This window comes from Tetrao urogallus, assembly GCF_951394365.1.
Source record: "Tetrao urogallus genome assembly, chromosome: 1".
Taxonomy (NCBI): Eukaryota; Metazoa; Chordata; class Aves; order Galliformes; family Phasianidae; genus Tetrao; species Tetrao urogallus.
In genome coordinates, this window is record NC_136813.1 from 172,516,709 (window position 1) to 172,534,271 (window position 17,563).

The window sequence follows — 17,563 nt, forward strand, 5'->3', positions numbered from 1 at the left end:
CAGATTCAGGCACTGCTTCACAAACCAGTATTGCTCTTCAGTAAACGGCGGGCTCCATTCTGAATTTCAGATTTTCCTTTAAAGGAAATATGCACTAATCACCTTCAGCAATAGTTCCCCTTACACATTGATCAATAAAGTGCATGTTCTCTGGGGTTATGGCACAGAAATTCACTACAATCTTTCAGAGTATCCGAAAATTATCAGAAGACATTTGGTGAAATTTTAAATTGACAAACTGCATAATTACTAACAAGCTCTGAAAAAAAATTAAAAAAGAAAGTGTTTTTATTAAAATAATTATCTGCTGACAAGTATTGTATCTTGCTTCTGATCTCCTTTAAAAAACAGTTGTAAATATTTTGAGATTTTTCTCAGATGGGAAGCACTTGATTTGACAGGGATTTCTCATTAGTGGAGAAACTTGTCCTGAATTTCTCCTACGTACTTCTGAATGCAAAATAAAACCATCAAGTAATTTCTCCAGCAGTACTTTCAAGCTATGATATCACTAGATTAGTTTGGTATCTCTAAATTTAGTCAAACAATCTGATTATGTAAGATAGAAAAGACAGATCTTGGCAGTTTAATCTGACAGTAAATTTAACCTAGATATGAGAGCCTTTGAAAACACAAACCCAGGCAATAAACTCTGGTCCCCAACTGGGTCACTTTAAAAATCTTCACAGTTTACCGAATTTCAATATTCATTTTATAATTTTAAAATCTTATTTTCGTGACCTGACTTCAATTTTAGTGATAAACATCACACAATCAGATTTGTAACTCCATCAAAATACTTGCAGAAAATAGTCTCAAAGTTTTCTGTAGAGCTTCTTCTCTCTATCTTTACCAACATCATTTATTTTAATACAGAAATGAACAAAGCAGCATAATTCTGATTGTACTTTCTGAGTAAAATCATCAGTTTATAACCTCATCGCTGCCTTTCAGAAGGATAGCTGGGTATTAGATTTCTTCCATCAGCCTGAGCTGAGCAGCCTCCAGTAAAGCTTAGCCTCTTCCAGTTGCAGTGAGATCACAAGACTGCATGTAAAAATGTAGAAAATACATTGAAACATAATTTCCGTTCCTCTTAACAGAAACTAAAATGCCATATATACATGGATTTTTTTATGTAGTCTGATATATAAAAAATAATTGAATTCTTATTGGATTACTTCCTGTTAGTAACACATTTCTATATAACATCTTCAGCAACTGTAGTGTCAAAAATTTGGTAATAAACTTGATGTTTCATTCCATCTGCAATGTTATAGGACTTGATGAAGCATTCCAGCCATGGCAAGTCATCTACAAATCAAAACCAAATTACAATTTAAAGCTCATTTCTAATTTTTATAGGAGAGAATTACAACTAGAGCAGGATCTTAACTATGATACTTAAGCATATAAAATATTTAAAGAGAAGAAAAAATAATTACTCATTTGAAATTAAAATTCATAACTAGCATTCCAGTTCGTATCTCAAAATGTCATGCATCACCAGAAATGCTGATCAGTGACAAGCAGCCTCCCAGAGCACCTCCACCTTGAAAGCTCTTGATAACACTAGTTCTACAGTACTATAGCATTTATAGACTTTCTAAAACAAAATCTCAGTGATACTAAGATTAATGAAACTGATCACAAAGGGAATCTTCTACACCCTTTACAAAAGGACCACTTTTTTTTAAAAAAAAAGACTTTGGTGTGGTTGCCTTTGACACTCATGTACTTTGTGCGACCATGCTTCTGAGGTCGAAGCTGTGGCAGAGACATAGAGATACCTTGCATGGACGTGGCCTGGACACAGCTACTTTCTGTCACAACAAAACTACTACATAAAAACCTGTCTGGATCTAGACTGAAGTTTTCTGCTTAATTTCTAAGGGAGTTTCCTGCAGCAAGGGATGATCTAAATCAGAATGTGCACATGCAAACACAGAATCTCACTCACTGCACATGCCAGGCACTGAATCTCTTTCCTAACGTGCTGTGACACTCAGCACAGGGGTGTTCTGGTTCACTTCCATATGAACTGAAATGACAAGTTAGTGTCTACCTTTATATGACTGTATTCACACATCACTGCGTTCCCCATGAGAATTCACTGAATCATTACTTTTTTTTTTTCTCAACAGGGACTTCTACTATTAGAGAAACATATCAAAACAAATTGATTAGAACTCTCCTTATAGACACCAGCATTTCTCACTTCTGATTTTTACCCAAGCATAAGTTGAATTCTAAGACTTTGTATAAGTAATAGCAGACCAAAAGACCCTTTCCATTTTCATCTCCCTCTAAAACAACAGCAAGCTGACCTAATTTTCTTCCTGGAGGAGAAAGTGTATTCATAGTCATCTCCATCTTTTGCTGAAGAAAACTATTAGTTAAGATTTCAGAGGCAGGAATTTGGAAAAACTTTTCCTGGAAGAGAACAGAAGAGAGTGAGGTGTTGGAAGAAGGATATGAACTCATTAGCCCCTTTAAAGAAGTAAAAATCATCCAAATAGTTAGTGAAATAGAAAAAAATAATACTTCTAAGTCCAGATATAGGAAAAAACTATGGCAAAGGGCTGATACTGCAGGATGCATTTCTGCATGGAAAAGTAAATAATGGAATGAGGAGATGTTAGATAAACCTTTTCTTTAGATATTATTTACAGTAACATCACTGACAAAACTCCAATTTTATAATTTCCATGCTTGTTACCTAATTTTGTATCCCTCAGGGCTAATCACTTTACAGCTTCACAAAGTGAACTCAAATTTTTGATGGCAATTTATCATATTTTAAAAAATTAAAATACTAAATAATTTATCCTTTGTCTAATTTTTGTATGAGATGCTTAAGTGACTGTAAGTCAGCAGATAATCCAGTGGCAAAACTGACACAGGTAACTGCTTTTTCCCCTCCTTGAGTTCTTCTGACTATACAACTTCACAATGTTTTCCTACAAAACTCAAATAATGAAAAAAGAACTGACAACATTCCAATAAAAGCGTGACTGGAAGGTGGTGTAAAGTTGTACTTCAAAGTAGCCCAGCTTCTTCTGAGGTGATGCTGAAGGACTGAAGTTTAGGCTAGGAAGGCACAGCCTGTCCTTGAAGTTACCACCAGCAGAGATGCTAGCAGCTGTTATTTCAGAAGAAACTTGTTTCTTTTTCCTGCAGCTGAGCTGTAAACAGTATCTGATGAGACTCTTGGCTACTGTAAACTATAGATTTCTGGAATTCTAAATGCAGAGACGGTTTAAAATCTTTTCCTCCACCTCCCTTCTGCATTTTAGTTTCTTCATATAAAAGGAAAATGAACAGTAGAAAGATGACAAGCACTTTTCACTAGATACACATACAAAACATTGTGTTTTAAGCAAGAAAAAACATCTCCACAAAGAATGAGAAAATGTCTCATTTTCTTATATTATATATATTATATTATATATTATATTATATAAGCTGAGTTCTGTTTAGAAATGAGAAGAATGTACCAAACAAGAATCAGTAAGCAAGAAATTTATTCATCCTTATTATAATTACAGAATAGAAGCATTGTGCGTTAATGACTCATGCTAAGGTACTCACAGAAATTTTGGGCCAACAGAGAGGAACTCAGAACACAAGTGAGAATGTTCAGAGCTTACAAAAACTCTGATATGGAAGAAAAAACCCACCTCTGGTACTGATAAAAAACTGTTAGATGGAAGAAGATTAAATTAACCTTGTTTTTACAGCCTTCAGAAGGAAAACTTGTACAGCATTTAGTATCAGGCAAAGTATGTATTTTTCAATGTCTCAATGGACTTAAGTTGCTTCAGAGGAGATTGGAAGTAGATTAATTCTAGGGTAAGCAAAGTAATGGTATTAAAGTGCTTCTGGAATCAAACATATATTTACATGACTATGGCTATAACCTAGTATCAGGGAAAGAAAGGTCTCTTGTAGTTCATGGTCATATGAAACAATCGGGAATTACTCAATGGACAACTTAGATTCTATCTGGAGTTGAAAAAAAAAAGTAATGACATTTTGAACTGCATAAATCCTGAAATTCATTCAAGTAGCATTCAGGTTGTCAATAAAAGCAGAATTTATACAGAGAAAAGTATAAAAGTCTACAGAGATACAAAATTATCAACAAGCTTCAGCTTTGTCTTTATGCTTTGATATTCTATACATTTTATTGAAAAATAATTAGATCTGCATCCTGAGCATCTTCACTGATAAGTAGCATTAATAACATTATAACACTTGCAATGGACACTATAAAATGCTGCAGGTAACACAGAATGAATACTTCTACACATACATTTGTTATTCTAGTAACAAATAAAATTCAAATCCACATAATCCATATAGCTTACCTTTACCTAGGGTTACTTACATAATCAAAAAGATATGCATTTAGTGCTCCTGTTCCATCAACTAGTGTGAACTTCATAACGAAAACATACTGGAGTGGTTCAATACCTAAAACTGAAGGAAAAGATGGATCTGCTTTATACAGTGAATATGCAAGATAAACCATAACAACTCACGCAGACAATACCTCTCTTTCAGTGGTAACTTACTTTGAATATTCTAATTAAATCATAAATTGATAGGCCAAAAAAATGTGGCCTCTCAATGTCAAAGTGTGGTTTGTATTTTGAGAGTGCGTTGCAACTTGCTTAGATACACTTTAACAGGTGAGACTGCAAAAACACAGGAAAATTTTAAGATACTCTTATCCTAGTAATAGAACAGCTAACCTTGGCTTAGATGTTAGATTCTACCTTTTGGTAGGATCCTCCTACTCCTCTTACCCATACATGACGAAAGTCTTAAGTCAGTGATAACCAAGGCATTATGGATACACACTTAAGAATCAAGGCAAAATTGTTTCAGGACAGTATCATGTCAGCTGACCTTGTGCTATTTCTGTTGGTTCCCACGATGGTTCTCGTTTTTCTGCTAGGGAACTTAGATTCTTGATACTCTTTGGAGTTGAACACTTCTTACATCTAGCATTTAAAACAAGAACAGTGAGACTAACCAAGCATTGCAACGTTTATACCAGAGACATTCTGCACAGAAAGAAATAACTCAAATTTCCTTAATCAGTGGCAGCTTAAACTTTCTGCTATTTTAAACAACTATTCTACTGGAAACAAGACTTAGGCCATATCAAAACCCTTAATGCTGCTTTTCAATCATTCCTGAGTAAACTTGGTCTGTACATCTTACATAGCTAAGCATATATTCGTGTACCACCACTTGTTTAGCAATACAGACAACATCTTACCTTACAAAAGATGGAATGAATCTGAACTAGCGGCAGGTTCTAAAAGCACAACAGGGTTAGAAGAGAAATTTGGCTTTACCTATGTTCAAACATATTAAATACAAGTTTCCACAAAAGTAAAAAAGGTTTCTACAAAAGTAATACCTCCTTATGTTACTATGTTGTCCTGTTGTTACTATGTTGTCCTGTACTCAGCACTAGTGAGGCCGCACCTCCAGTACTGTGTCCAGTTTTGGGCCCCTCACTGCAAGAAAGACATTGAGGCCCTGGAACGTGTTCAAAGGAGGGCAACAAAGCTGGTGAGGGGTCTGGAATACAGGCCTTGTGAGGAGAGGCTGAAGGAGCTGGGAATGTTCAGCCTGGAGAAGAGGAGGCTCAGGGGAGACCTCATTGCTCTCTATAACTTCCTGAAGGGAGGTTGTAGTGAGCTGGGGGTCGGCCTCTTCTCTCGTGTCATTAGTGATAGGACCAGAGGGAATGGTTTCAAGCTACGGCAGGGGAGATTCAGGCTGGACATGAGGAAGTATTACTTTGGGTGGTCAGGCACTGGAATGGACTGCCCAGGGAGGTGGTGGAGTCACCGAGCCTGGGGGTGTTCAAGGAAAGGCTGGATGTTGTGTTGAGGGACATGGTTTAGTGGGAGCTGTTGGGAATAGGTGAACGGTTGGACTGGATGATCTTTTAGGTCTTTTCCAACCTTGGTGATTCTAAGATTCTATGTTGGCCTGCAATGTTGGAGGTGCATGCTGGTGGCATGGCAGTAGAGGTTGAACCTTCCCACCAGTATTCTGTTACATTTTGTTGCCATGTGACAGATGGCAACAGAAGGGCAGTCTGACACAACAGCATCTGACAAAGAACCACGTATGAAGTGAAGGTGTCACTGAATTCTTCCAAGCAGAAAAAATTGCACCCACTGACATTCATTGATGTTTGCTTAAAGTTCTATGGGGACCAAACAATATGTATGAGCACAGTGAGGGGTGGGTGGTGACTTTCAGTGGTGGCACCTTTGCTGGTGCAGATTTTTATGAGTGTGGCATGCAGGCTCTTGTTCATTGCTGGTAAAAATGTAAAACTAATGGTGGTGACTATGTTGAGAAGTAGTGTCTTGTAACTGAGAAATTCAGGTTTCAAATAGTGTTATTGTTCTCTTTGTATCTGTTGTCATTTCCAAGGAAACAGGAGGTACTACTTTCAGAGTGACCTACATATTGCTGAGTTTCCTGAATTATATGCTGCTGCACAGTACTGGGCAAACATACTAACTAGCACTCACTGAAAAGTAATACAGTATTAAAAGTTATGGCACAGTTACCAGACCTAGATTTGTGTATCACATTGCACATTCTCTGTGAACTGTGGAATTCAGACACCTGTTGAAGCTTTCCCAGTAGAGATCAGCACCTACAAATTGACAACTTATTTTACACTATTGTGAATCTCAATAAATAGCAATGGCACAGAAAGCTTACTCAACACTGGGAATTTAAAAGAGAGTAAGACTTAAGACTGAAATAATTCTCTGGGGCCTCTATTTTTATCTGTCTGGAAAAAAAGGCCACAGCTTACTGTTTCAAAGCAACATATGTGTTTATGTTTTGATTTTTGTCTACCAAGAAAGACCAAAAAAATGCTATTTGTCTGTCTAGAAAATGGAAGATTTGGACATTCTGCGGTCAGTACAGACTCATACACACGTTTCAGTCTCTGAAATTACTGCCCTAACCATGGACCACAGGCAAGACTGAAGCTGGGGTGCTGTGCACTTAAAGATATAAGACTTATAGTGTAATTGAGCATGATAAAATCCAAATGCAATTTAGCCAAAAGGATGCTTTGATATTTGCTTTGAATCAAAGACTTCTTAGATAAGTTATCCCTTAAGCACTGCAGTTTGAATTACTGATCTTTATTACTGCAATTCTTATCAATAAATACTTTTAACCTACCCATAATATTTTATGTTTCCTTGTAAAAGAAAAGGAGCTGAAAGATCTAATAATTCAAGATCATCTTCCTTGGATTTCACAGGAATAACACATTTAAATCTTCTTGTAAGTTTCCAGATTTCTTTTAAGGTTCCACCTATTAAAAATGGAAAAATGTTTTCTTAAACTGTAATCGAAAGTAAATAGAAGAACTTGAATTTCTTGGCTGATTAGATGTTCATCCGAGGACAACTGATGTTTATCACTAACTATAATCAAGACTTTATGACAAGTAATTATGGCACTGGGTTGTAAAATATTTATGGTATATATCTCTTACTTGTATTGATGAGGTAATTATAGACGAAATAAGTAAAGGTGCATTATTACTACTGATGTAAAATGCCCAATATTATGGAGCCTCCAAAATGCATTTCTCATTACATAAAAATACGTAAAACAAACAGATATTTGAAATTGCTTCTGAAAAGGTCTGCCAAGTCCAGTGACACAGTTCATACCTTTCATATACACCTGAACTCTCATCCCAGAGATTAATACATAAAATTCAGAGTAGTTTTAACCATGGCATTGCTAAGAGGCCTCCAGACTTGTTTTCTTTTTTAATATAAAGCTGCATCAACTGAATGTATTCAGACTCCTAAGAGATGAGTATAAAAGAGAATCAAGCAGGGGTTAGCAGCGATTTGAATCACACTAAACTACTGTTAACTGAAACATTTCATTCCTCAGTTCAACTAATCTGCAGCAGTAGTTATTGATTTCCCTCATTCCCTTTGGAGGCCCACCTAAAAATTTTGTCTGTTATCCGACTGTTTCCTCAGCTGCAGCCAAATAAGTGCCAAGCTCGAGGTGAGAAGTTCTTGATAAAGATTATGGGAAGAAATAGAGTCTTGTATTGAACAAGAGCAATTTGCTTCTGTTTAACAAACACAAATAACCTTTATTATATCTGCCCATTAAGTGATATAATGTATTTGCCCTTTGAGCACGGTCAGTATCCAGAAAAGCACCAAAAAGATTTCTAAGGAGACTGCAAAATCTTAACCTCCAAAAACTTAAAATATCACATGGACGTGGCATAGGAACAGTTCATAATCGATGTGTTGGGGAAAAATGAGTCCAAACACTCATTATGCTCCAACATGAAGTACTTAAATTTACAAAGATACTTGGCTGCTGGCATTTTAATGTCTGAAAATGACTTACCATGTTATATCATTTCTTTCATTTTGTTTCCATAAAGATAAGGTTGTATTACATAGAAAAAAAATGCCAGTCTTGTACACATCAGACATAAGCCTGCTGTCAGAATTAGTCAAACATAAAACAGCAGGAAATAAAAGTAGGTTTGTCCTAAACCCTATGCAAAGGATCCTCTGACTCACACTTAGTTATTCACCTCTATACTTGGACACAACTGAGGACTTTGTTCTGGAATCAGAATGGTACTATATGCATACATTTTTACTGTTCTTCTTCTACTCAAAACATTCCTTATTTGTACTGCTAAATTGCTTTGTCTAAAGATCAGTGGGTATTTCTCTTCCCCGAGGCAAACCTGATTTAAAAGCAAACAAAACAAAACCAGAACTACAAAAACATGCTGTAAGATGCCTTATTTGTCTGAAACAACACTGACATCCAGAGGCTGACAAAGTTAATTGTAGGCTTGTAGGTCTCCCAAACCTTTTTCTTGCAGCAGAAGTCTTCCATACCTTTTCCATATCAAGACTAAAAAAAAACGTTTAGACAACCCAAATCTGAACAGCAGATCAGTAAGCACAGATGGAAAATAACATATTAACATTTTAATTTTGGGAATCGTTTGGAACAGACAGAAGTACCTGACCAACCTTATGAACATTCAAAATTACCTTTTCCTGTGTGTACTACAAATTTCCTGGTCAGCTCTCCATTTGTTATAAAATGCCTTAATGATCACTGCTACTTGTACTGAATACAACTTCAGCATATCTTAACTTTGTTTAGTTATTTGTAAACTCAGAGTGGGCACTGTCATAAAAAGTGATATATTTACAATTTCATCTTACCTTCTATCATAAGCAAGGTATTTTCAGGACGTTGAAGCATTTCATAATGCTTTACAAAATGAATAGTTACTTTCCTTCTGCTCTCATCTTGTGTAGTCCACATTACAGACTCATACCAGGACATACTCTGTAATTCTGGGTTTGGGGCAGTAGCTTCACAGTCTTGCAAAATGAAGTCGAAGGCATCTCCATTTGGAACTTCTTGCCTAAAACCATTTCCAAAATTAGTAAGTAAATACTAACAACAATCTAGCAAAAAGGAAAGCAGACTTCTAAATAAATGGTACAATGTAGTCACAAAACTTAAAAGTACATGAAGGAATAGCAGTTTTGTTTTTATGTCAGTTAAGACATTTAAGGTTATATAGCAAATTATATAAAGATAATTCATTTCCATTTTAACAAACACTAAGTAACATAAGCTTACTTATGAGCAGAGGCAGCATGGCAGCATTGTTCACACACATGCAAATCCATGGAAAAACAAATGAGAAATTTAAGGGACTTCAGTTAGGCTGTTAAAAAAAAAAAACAACCACCCACACAAAATTGCATTCCACTGTATCAGGACCTGGGGGTCCTGATGGACGAGAGACTTAACATGAGCCAGCAGTGCGCTCTGGCAGCTCGAAAGGCAAATGGGATCCTGGGCTCCATCAGGAGAGGGGTGGTCAGCAGGGACAGGGAGGTGATTGTCCCTCTCTACTCGGCTCTTGTGAGGCCCCATCTGGAGTACTGTGTCCAGGTGTGGAGCCCTCAGTACAAGAAAGACATGGAGATTTTGGAAAGGGTCCAGAGGAGGGCGACTAAGATGATCAGGGGGCTGGAGCACCTCCCCTATGAGGACAGGCTGAGGGAGTTGGGCTTGTTCAGCCTGGAGAAGGCTGCGGGGCAACCTCATTGCAGCCTATCAATACCTGAAGGGAACCTACACCCAGAAGGGGAGTAAACTCTTCAAAAGGGCTGACAATAGCAGGACTAGGGGAAATGGATCCAAGTTGAAGGAGGGAAGATTTAGGTTGGACGTTAGGGGGAAGTTCTTTACAAGGAGAGTGGTTAGGCCCTGGAACGGGCTGCCCAGGGAGGTTGTGGATGCTCCGTCCTTGGACGTGTTCAAGGCCAGGTTGGACGGGGTCCTGGGCAACCTGATCTAAATGTGTATGTTTGGTGGCCCTGCTAGGCAGGGGGGTTGGAACTACATGATCCTTGAGGTCCCTTCCAACCCGGGTGATTCTGTGTACTGTAACTGAATGACCACTTAAGCTCATATAACATTTAGTTATATGAACTTCCATGTTCCAGCCTATTTTGCTTTGCGTAGCTTAGAGAAAGAATGAAAAACTGCAGTTTAACTTCACATATGCACTGTAAGTGGAAAATCTGCAACTCCATGTAACAGTTTATTTCCTATCAGGTGCAGATGCATCACTCATATATTTTGTTTCACCCAGAGAGAAATAAGACAAGAAATTCAAAAATTACTACTATTGCCAAAAACAGGCAAAGAGACAGCAGCTGGCACAGACAGAAAAAAAATACATTAGAATGTTTTCTCCTCAGACCTGCCTGACCTGTCTTAACTGTGGCATGGACAATGACAGAAGAAGTAGAAGTCTGGGCTATTTCACAAAACGTTGAAGGAAAGTAGACAGCAAACTTCAGAGTAGAGTCAAAAAGAAAATAACGACAACTCCTGAAGTTTATGTTGATGATTTCTCTTTCAAATCCAGGAGCACCCCTGCTTTCACCACTGAGGAGAATTATTCTTGTGCGTAAAACCCAAACTTTGATATTCTTCTGCTATAACTGCAAAACTACCATACAAAAAGTTTTTTTTTTAAATTTATTTAACTTTTATTACATGAATACAGTGCTGTTCACATGAACTCTTTCGATCTGTGTTTCTAGATTACTACTCTAAATAGGAAAACAATGGACCTAATATAATAGGTCATTACCCCTGATACATCCATTGAACTCTCCTCGTTTCTATGGTCTGTAGATTTCCTGAATAGGCAGGAATGGAATGAATTCTTTTTTGAACTAAATGATACACAAGAGTCAATCTCTTTAGTGCAGATATACAAACGTAACTAGTTCAATTTTTACCAGTAACAGAAGAAAGCAAATACTACTCCTAGCTACAAAAAAAAAAAAAAAAAAAAAAAAGGCAAGAAGGACTCACTGAACTAAACGGTCATCAATCTCACCTCAGTCTCTGGTAAGGTGACTCAGCAGCTAAATCTGGAAACCATTTCCAGGCATGTGAAGGACAACAAAATCATTAGAGGTAGTCATAACAGATTTACCAAGGAGAAGTCGTGCTTCATCAACATGATAAGCTACTACAATGAAATGATCAGTCTAGTAGATGAAGGGAAAACAGCAGGTATTGCCCACCTGGACTTCAGTAAGGCTTTTAATACTATCACTCATAAAGATCCTCACAAACAAGTCACTGACGAATGGGCTGGATGGGCAGACAGCAAGGTTATTGAGAACTGGCTGAACAGCTAGGCCCACAGAATGGTGATCAGTGGTGCAAAGGGTGCAAAATCTATCTAGAGACTAGAAATTGGCAAAGTATGCCAGGGGTCAGTATGGAACACAGTTCTGTTCACATCTTCATTAATGATCTGGATGATGGGGTAGAGTGCACCCCTAGCAAATTTGCTGATGACTCAGAAGAGTGGCAGATATATCAGAGTTGTGCTGCCATCCAAAAGGACCTTAACAGGCTGGAAAAACTGACTAAGAGGAACCTTGTGAAATTCAAGAAGTGCTGCACTTTCTCAGAAAATAACTCCATACACGATACATTCTGGGGTCCAGCCAGCTGGAAAGCAGCTCTGCAGAAAAGAACCTGGGGGTCCTGGCTTAAAGATGAGTCAGCAGTGTGCCCTTGCCACAAAGAATGCTGCTGGTGTGCTGCTTTGTAAATTATCACTTGCAGGTTGAGGGATGTGATCCTTCCCCTCTACTCTGCACTGATGAAGTCACACCTGGAGTACTCTGTCCACTTCTCAGCTCCCCAGTACAGGAGAGACGTGGAGATACTGAAGAGAACCCAACAAAGGGCAAAAAAAAAAAAAAAAAAAAAAAAAAAAAAAAAAAAAAAAGAGAGACTGAAGTATTTCTCCTGTAAGGAAGGACTGAAGAGAGCTGGAGATGTTTATCCTGGAGAAGGTTAATGGGACATCTCATCAACATATAAGAATACTCAAAAAGTTGTAGAGGACAGAATCAGGCTCTTTTCAGTCGTGCCCACCAGGACGAAGTGATGAGCATGAACTGAAACACAGGAGATTCTGTCTGAACATCAGGAAACACTTTACTGTGCAGGTAACTGAGAAATTGAATAGGCTGCCTAGAAAGATTGTGGAATATCCTTCATTGGATATGCTCAAAAGCCACATGCACATAATCTGTGTGGCTTCCTCCAGCGGGCTTGGACCAGATGACTTCAAGAAGTCCTTTCCCGTTTCAATATTCTGTGATTCTGTGAACATTTTGGTATTTAGAAGGAAGACTTCAGTAGAAGTCTGAAAAACAAAAATACACCTCTCTGAAAGACTTTATGAAGAGCTGTATGCACCTCACTGCATAAAATGTTAAAGGTTCAAACTCTCACTGAATTTTGTTCAGTCAAGTTCCTGCTTAATATGCTAAGTATGCAAAAACAGACAAAGAACTTCTTCACCTTAGTACAATATGTAAGAGGAAGGAGAGAGGAGCTCAAATCGTATTTTCTTCCCTGGTCTGTTAACTTACATATTCTTGAATATTTTTACCTCATGCATACAGTTGAGAAAAGAGAAATCAAATTTCTAGAATATAATTGCAAGTAGTCCAATTATTGCAGCAGGATGGTAGTCTGAATAAGAAATATGCTAACTGAAGTCTTGCAAAACTTTCTGGTTTAAAATCTGTCCTCATTCTGTGGCAAAGAGAAGGCAGTAATTTGTAGAAGTGAAACTTCAAATGGAGAATGTGACAAGTAAAGAATACATAAAAAGTCAAAGAAAACTGTAAGATAAGTACACAGTCAACAAGGAACAAACAAATTCCTGTCAATTTTATAGGCTTATACAGAGTTAGCAATTATATCCAAAAAAAGTGACAGAAATGGCAGAGACAGTAATTATTTTCCATTAATACTTGGTAATAAAGATCAGGTACTTGTGTACTGTGAAGACAATTAAGCACTTTTCACATTAGCGACCAAGATAATACAGTAAGATCTGACAAGGAGAAATAGTAAAAGCAGTAGATGCCACTTTGCACCTAGAGCACTACGAGAAGGCTAGCAGGAGCATTTTGTTATCTCAGCAATGTGCATCTAATAAAACTCAATTATACAAAAAATTTCAAATGGACAGGAGATGCTAAAACGCTATCACAAGAAAATTATTAACACCAGTAGCTATAAAACTGCTTTCTTAGAGCTTATGCAAGGCTAAGCCAGGCAAAAAAGTGATTCAAGACTCAGATGATCAAGAATAGCTCTACAAAGTATATTATTCAATATTTTAATCAAAATTGGGCTATGTCAACCAAACTTTCCCTCATTATTAGCAGAAACTTCTAGGTAAGATTATTTACAAAAGCATTATTTGTCACAATGAGAAACCATATCACCTGATAAAATGGGTAAGTATACTGATTCAAGTTAGAAAAAAGACCAAAGAACTAAAGTGAATGGTACTGTTCTTATATTTCTGGATCAGGATAAGATATCTTCTCTGGAAGATTCACTTTAGTCAAAGATATTTTATTAATTAATGCAGACCATAATTTGGAGACTATCACATCTTTTTGCATATCCTATTTTAAAACTGCACGACAGAAACAAGTACTTAATGCAGTGTTAGTATGGAAAAAACTTCACTGTCAAATCTGAAAATTAAGAAAAGTTGTTTTGAAAGCACTCAAAGGATTCTGCAAATGCACATCACCTGATGATTTCAAATTTTCTTATTACCAGTAAGTTTCAAATCTCTGCTTGAAATGAATTACATTTAAACGCAGCTTGTTTTACACAAAAAGAAAATGAAAATACACTGAAAATACAGACAACCTAAAACATATACAACAATTTCTAAATTACTTTTATTACCTAGAACACTTACAAAGTATTGCATTTGGAACAATGAAGTTTAACAGACTGATAAAGCTTCTGGGGTTTAAAAGATCTCAGCTTTGCTTTAATTCGATACTGTTGAGGAGCTCTGCTGTTCAGAACAGTTTTCAATATCGTGTTACTCATATCCTGATGATCTGTCAATACTGCAAAATAACAAAAAAAACCCATACGTACCTATTAAATAACATAATATTTGGAACATGAGGAATCATCAGCATGGATAAGCATTTTGCCTTAATTCCCTGCTTTTTTTTTCCTCAGCTGCAGCCTCAGTTTTATTAATACAACATGCTACTTCAGCCGTTAAGTAAAATCATAACAAGCTGTGGGATCATGGCGTACTTCATGGTGTAGAAATTCAACATACAGAAAGAACCAAATGTAAACAAAATATATAAATATGCTTTATTCCTTTATAAATCAAAACAATTCATAAACTTATAAGATTCCAATCTTATAACTGTTCTTACTGTAGTAAGTAATGGAAATTACTTCAACAAATATTTTTTTTTCTAGTGAGAATAAAGTTTACTTTGACAACAAAATGTTTCCTACCTGTAGCAGATAATTGCTGACATCTCTGTAACGGCGATTCAAGATCTGAAATCAAGAAGGAATTATTTTCCTTCTTTACATCTTTATCATGTAGACTCACAAAACCAGATAAACAGACAGGTGCGCACACAAAACAAAAAGCTGAGCAAGGGAGAATGGAAATCCTAATAACATATGGAAATAATACATAAAAGGAAAGCATGCAAGAGACAAATATTAGATGTCAAGAGCTATTATGTTTGTGGAGAAGTTAGTGCATATATTAAATAGCAACACCCATGAAAATAAAAATTTTCAGACTGTATACAGTGAATAGCTGCTAATAGTAATCATACTTCTGCAATCTTTCTGGACAAAAATATAGATATTACTCAAAAAAAAAAAAAGAAAGATTGCCTAGTCCCTTCTTTGAGCAGCCTCTATGACACATGCATGGAGCAGCAAATCTATGCAAAAATATCTAAATATTTTATTGATGGCTAAGTAATGCAGGATTTTAAAAGCCAGCAACAAAGGCATAGACTATATTCTACTCTAGGGTTTAACTGATGTTTATTTTTAAGATTAAAATACCATTTAAAAAGTAAGACTGAATCTGGAGAACTGTCCCTGTGCTATTACTCTTCCTTTGTGTTGCACCTTGAAACTCTGCCCCTATCACAACTTTTCCATCCAATGGCTTTAGAAAGGATTCTCAGTTGCTAGCAGCTTAGTGGTTCTTTCAGCATGTGTCTTTGAGGAATCCTCCTTTAGAGTAAGGAAGTTACGACACTCCACTTTATGACCTTTATAGAGTACATTTAAGGACACTGTTCGTGTTTAATAATTCATTCACTTCCTTGCAGGAAAGTATTTCTTGTTATATGTGAAATGCTTCTGCTGCGAGATGGATACAATTATGTCAATGTTCAGTTTAATAATCCAAAAGAATTCCCTAAAGTTTTGTCAAAGTAACATCGCACACTTATTTGGACCGTATGTATCTCGACTATACTATTCTTATATATACATATCAAAGAAAAAAGAGTAAATTATTAATTGCTTTTACCTGTATCAATGTCAAAAGTGTCACCTAATTCCAATGAAGACATGCTTTCCATATTCTGACTGTCTATTAGTTCCACACATTCTAAGAATCTAAAAATAAAGGGCAACACATTTTCATAGTCTTATGAGACTTTCACACACAGGTAGACGTATAAATTACACATAAATGAATCCTGTGATTTATCAACACACAGGTAAAATGCCCAGACAAATTCTTCAACAGAGACAAAAAACTCAACTGAATCAGAAGCTGCAGGAAGAATGTATATTAATGATGCAGGCAACAGCCTCCTTTCCAAAGCACTTCTGGAATTTCAAACACAATACACTGCCAAAAGAAATCCATACTACTGGAAACAGAATTCCAGTAAATAAGCAGAGATGTCAGTTACTTACCTTTTCTTCATGTACACATTCAGCTCAATAAAGCACTTATATGCACATGCTCAAAATATCCTCATTTGGATCATCATCTTCTAAAAATTATGTCGCTATGAAACAGTGTATTATTGTGCCCTGGATTTATCATTATAGCACTATAAGATAAAATCTTAATTTTCCATTTGAAAAATTAGCCTTCACTTACTTACCCTCCCAAATATCTATTCTTCATCTTAATAGTGCTAAAGTCATATTCTGTTCCAGAGTTCCCAGTTTCTTACATCCATTTACAATTCCGAACTGCACAGTTATAACTGTTGTCCAGAATCATGTAGGAAAAAATGTATGGCACTTACGTTTTCAGTTCCTCAACATCTGGGTTATTTTCTGGTAAGATTCCTATTCCTCGACCATAGCAAGTGCCACCATGAAGATGAAATTCTATATGTGATGATATATCTTCATTTTTAGCACTTGCCTGTTTTGTATGAATACTGTAAATTCTCAGAAAACTTCCGATCTTAAAGAGAAAACAAAGATTTATAACACAAAGTTAGCTTCTTAATTTGAAAATTCATAAACCTCTCTCTGTTTTTACAGAATCACAGAATAGCTGAGGTTGATAGGGATTTCTGGATGTTGTTTGGACCAAACTCATTGCTCAAAGCAGAGTTAACTGGAGCAGGTCACTTGAGGCCTTATCCAGTTGTACTTTGAATATTTTCAAACACGGAGACCCCAGAAGCTCTCAGGCTGACCTGTGTATTTTGCTTTATCAGACAATGTGAACGGCAGCAAAGGCTGCATTCAGAACCAGTGTTCTTACAAAATGTGATTCTCAAACAAACAGGAAGACAGACCAAGGAAGCCAATGTATTCCATTTCTAAGGGCATAATTTGTCTTCTATATTCACTGTTCAGCCTTCAAGCGAATGACGTGCTGTAATCTTCCCAGGTATGATGAACACTCAGCAATTTACCTCATGTCCATCATCATGCATGGCATACTGTTTAGGTAAACATACACATCCAGTTATACACATTTATCAACCATCTCTCACTTTCATGCTACAGGTAACATTTTTCAGTGTCGGAAAAAAAGGATGTGTGTTAGAAATTCAGTGATTCTGACATTATCCCA

General features: G+C 36.6%; 1 protein-coding gene across 1 annotated transcript in view; it reads right to left on the reverse strand.

Annotated features, from left to right (window-relative positions):
* Window positions 1-1,201: 1,201 nt before the first annotated feature.
* The window catches only part of POT1 (protection of telomeres 1), a gene marked incomplete at both ends in the record, with an annotated part of 53,841 nt that continues 37,479 nt past the window's right edge, over window positions 1,202-17,563 (reverse strand). Inside the window, 10 exons of the mRNA XM_079549584.1 lie at window positions 1,202-1,314; window positions 2,328-2,433; window positions 4,391-4,482; window positions 4,915-5,009; window positions 7,243-7,378; window positions 9,297-9,502; window positions 14,426-14,582; window positions 14,995-15,039; window positions 16,043-16,131; window positions 16,779-16,942. Of these exons, the coding sequence (XP_079405710.1) occupies window positions 1,202-1,314; window positions 2,328-2,433; window positions 4,391-4,482; window positions 4,915-5,009; window positions 7,243-7,378; window positions 9,297-9,502; window positions 14,426-14,582; window positions 14,995-15,039; window positions 16,043-16,131; window positions 16,779-16,942 (1,203 nt within the window). The remainder of the gene's footprint in view (window positions 1,315-2,327; window positions 2,434-4,390; window positions 4,483-4,914; window positions 5,010-7,242; window positions 7,379-9,296; window positions 9,503-14,425; window positions 14,583-14,994; window positions 15,040-16,042; window positions 16,132-16,778; window positions 16,943-17,563) is intronic.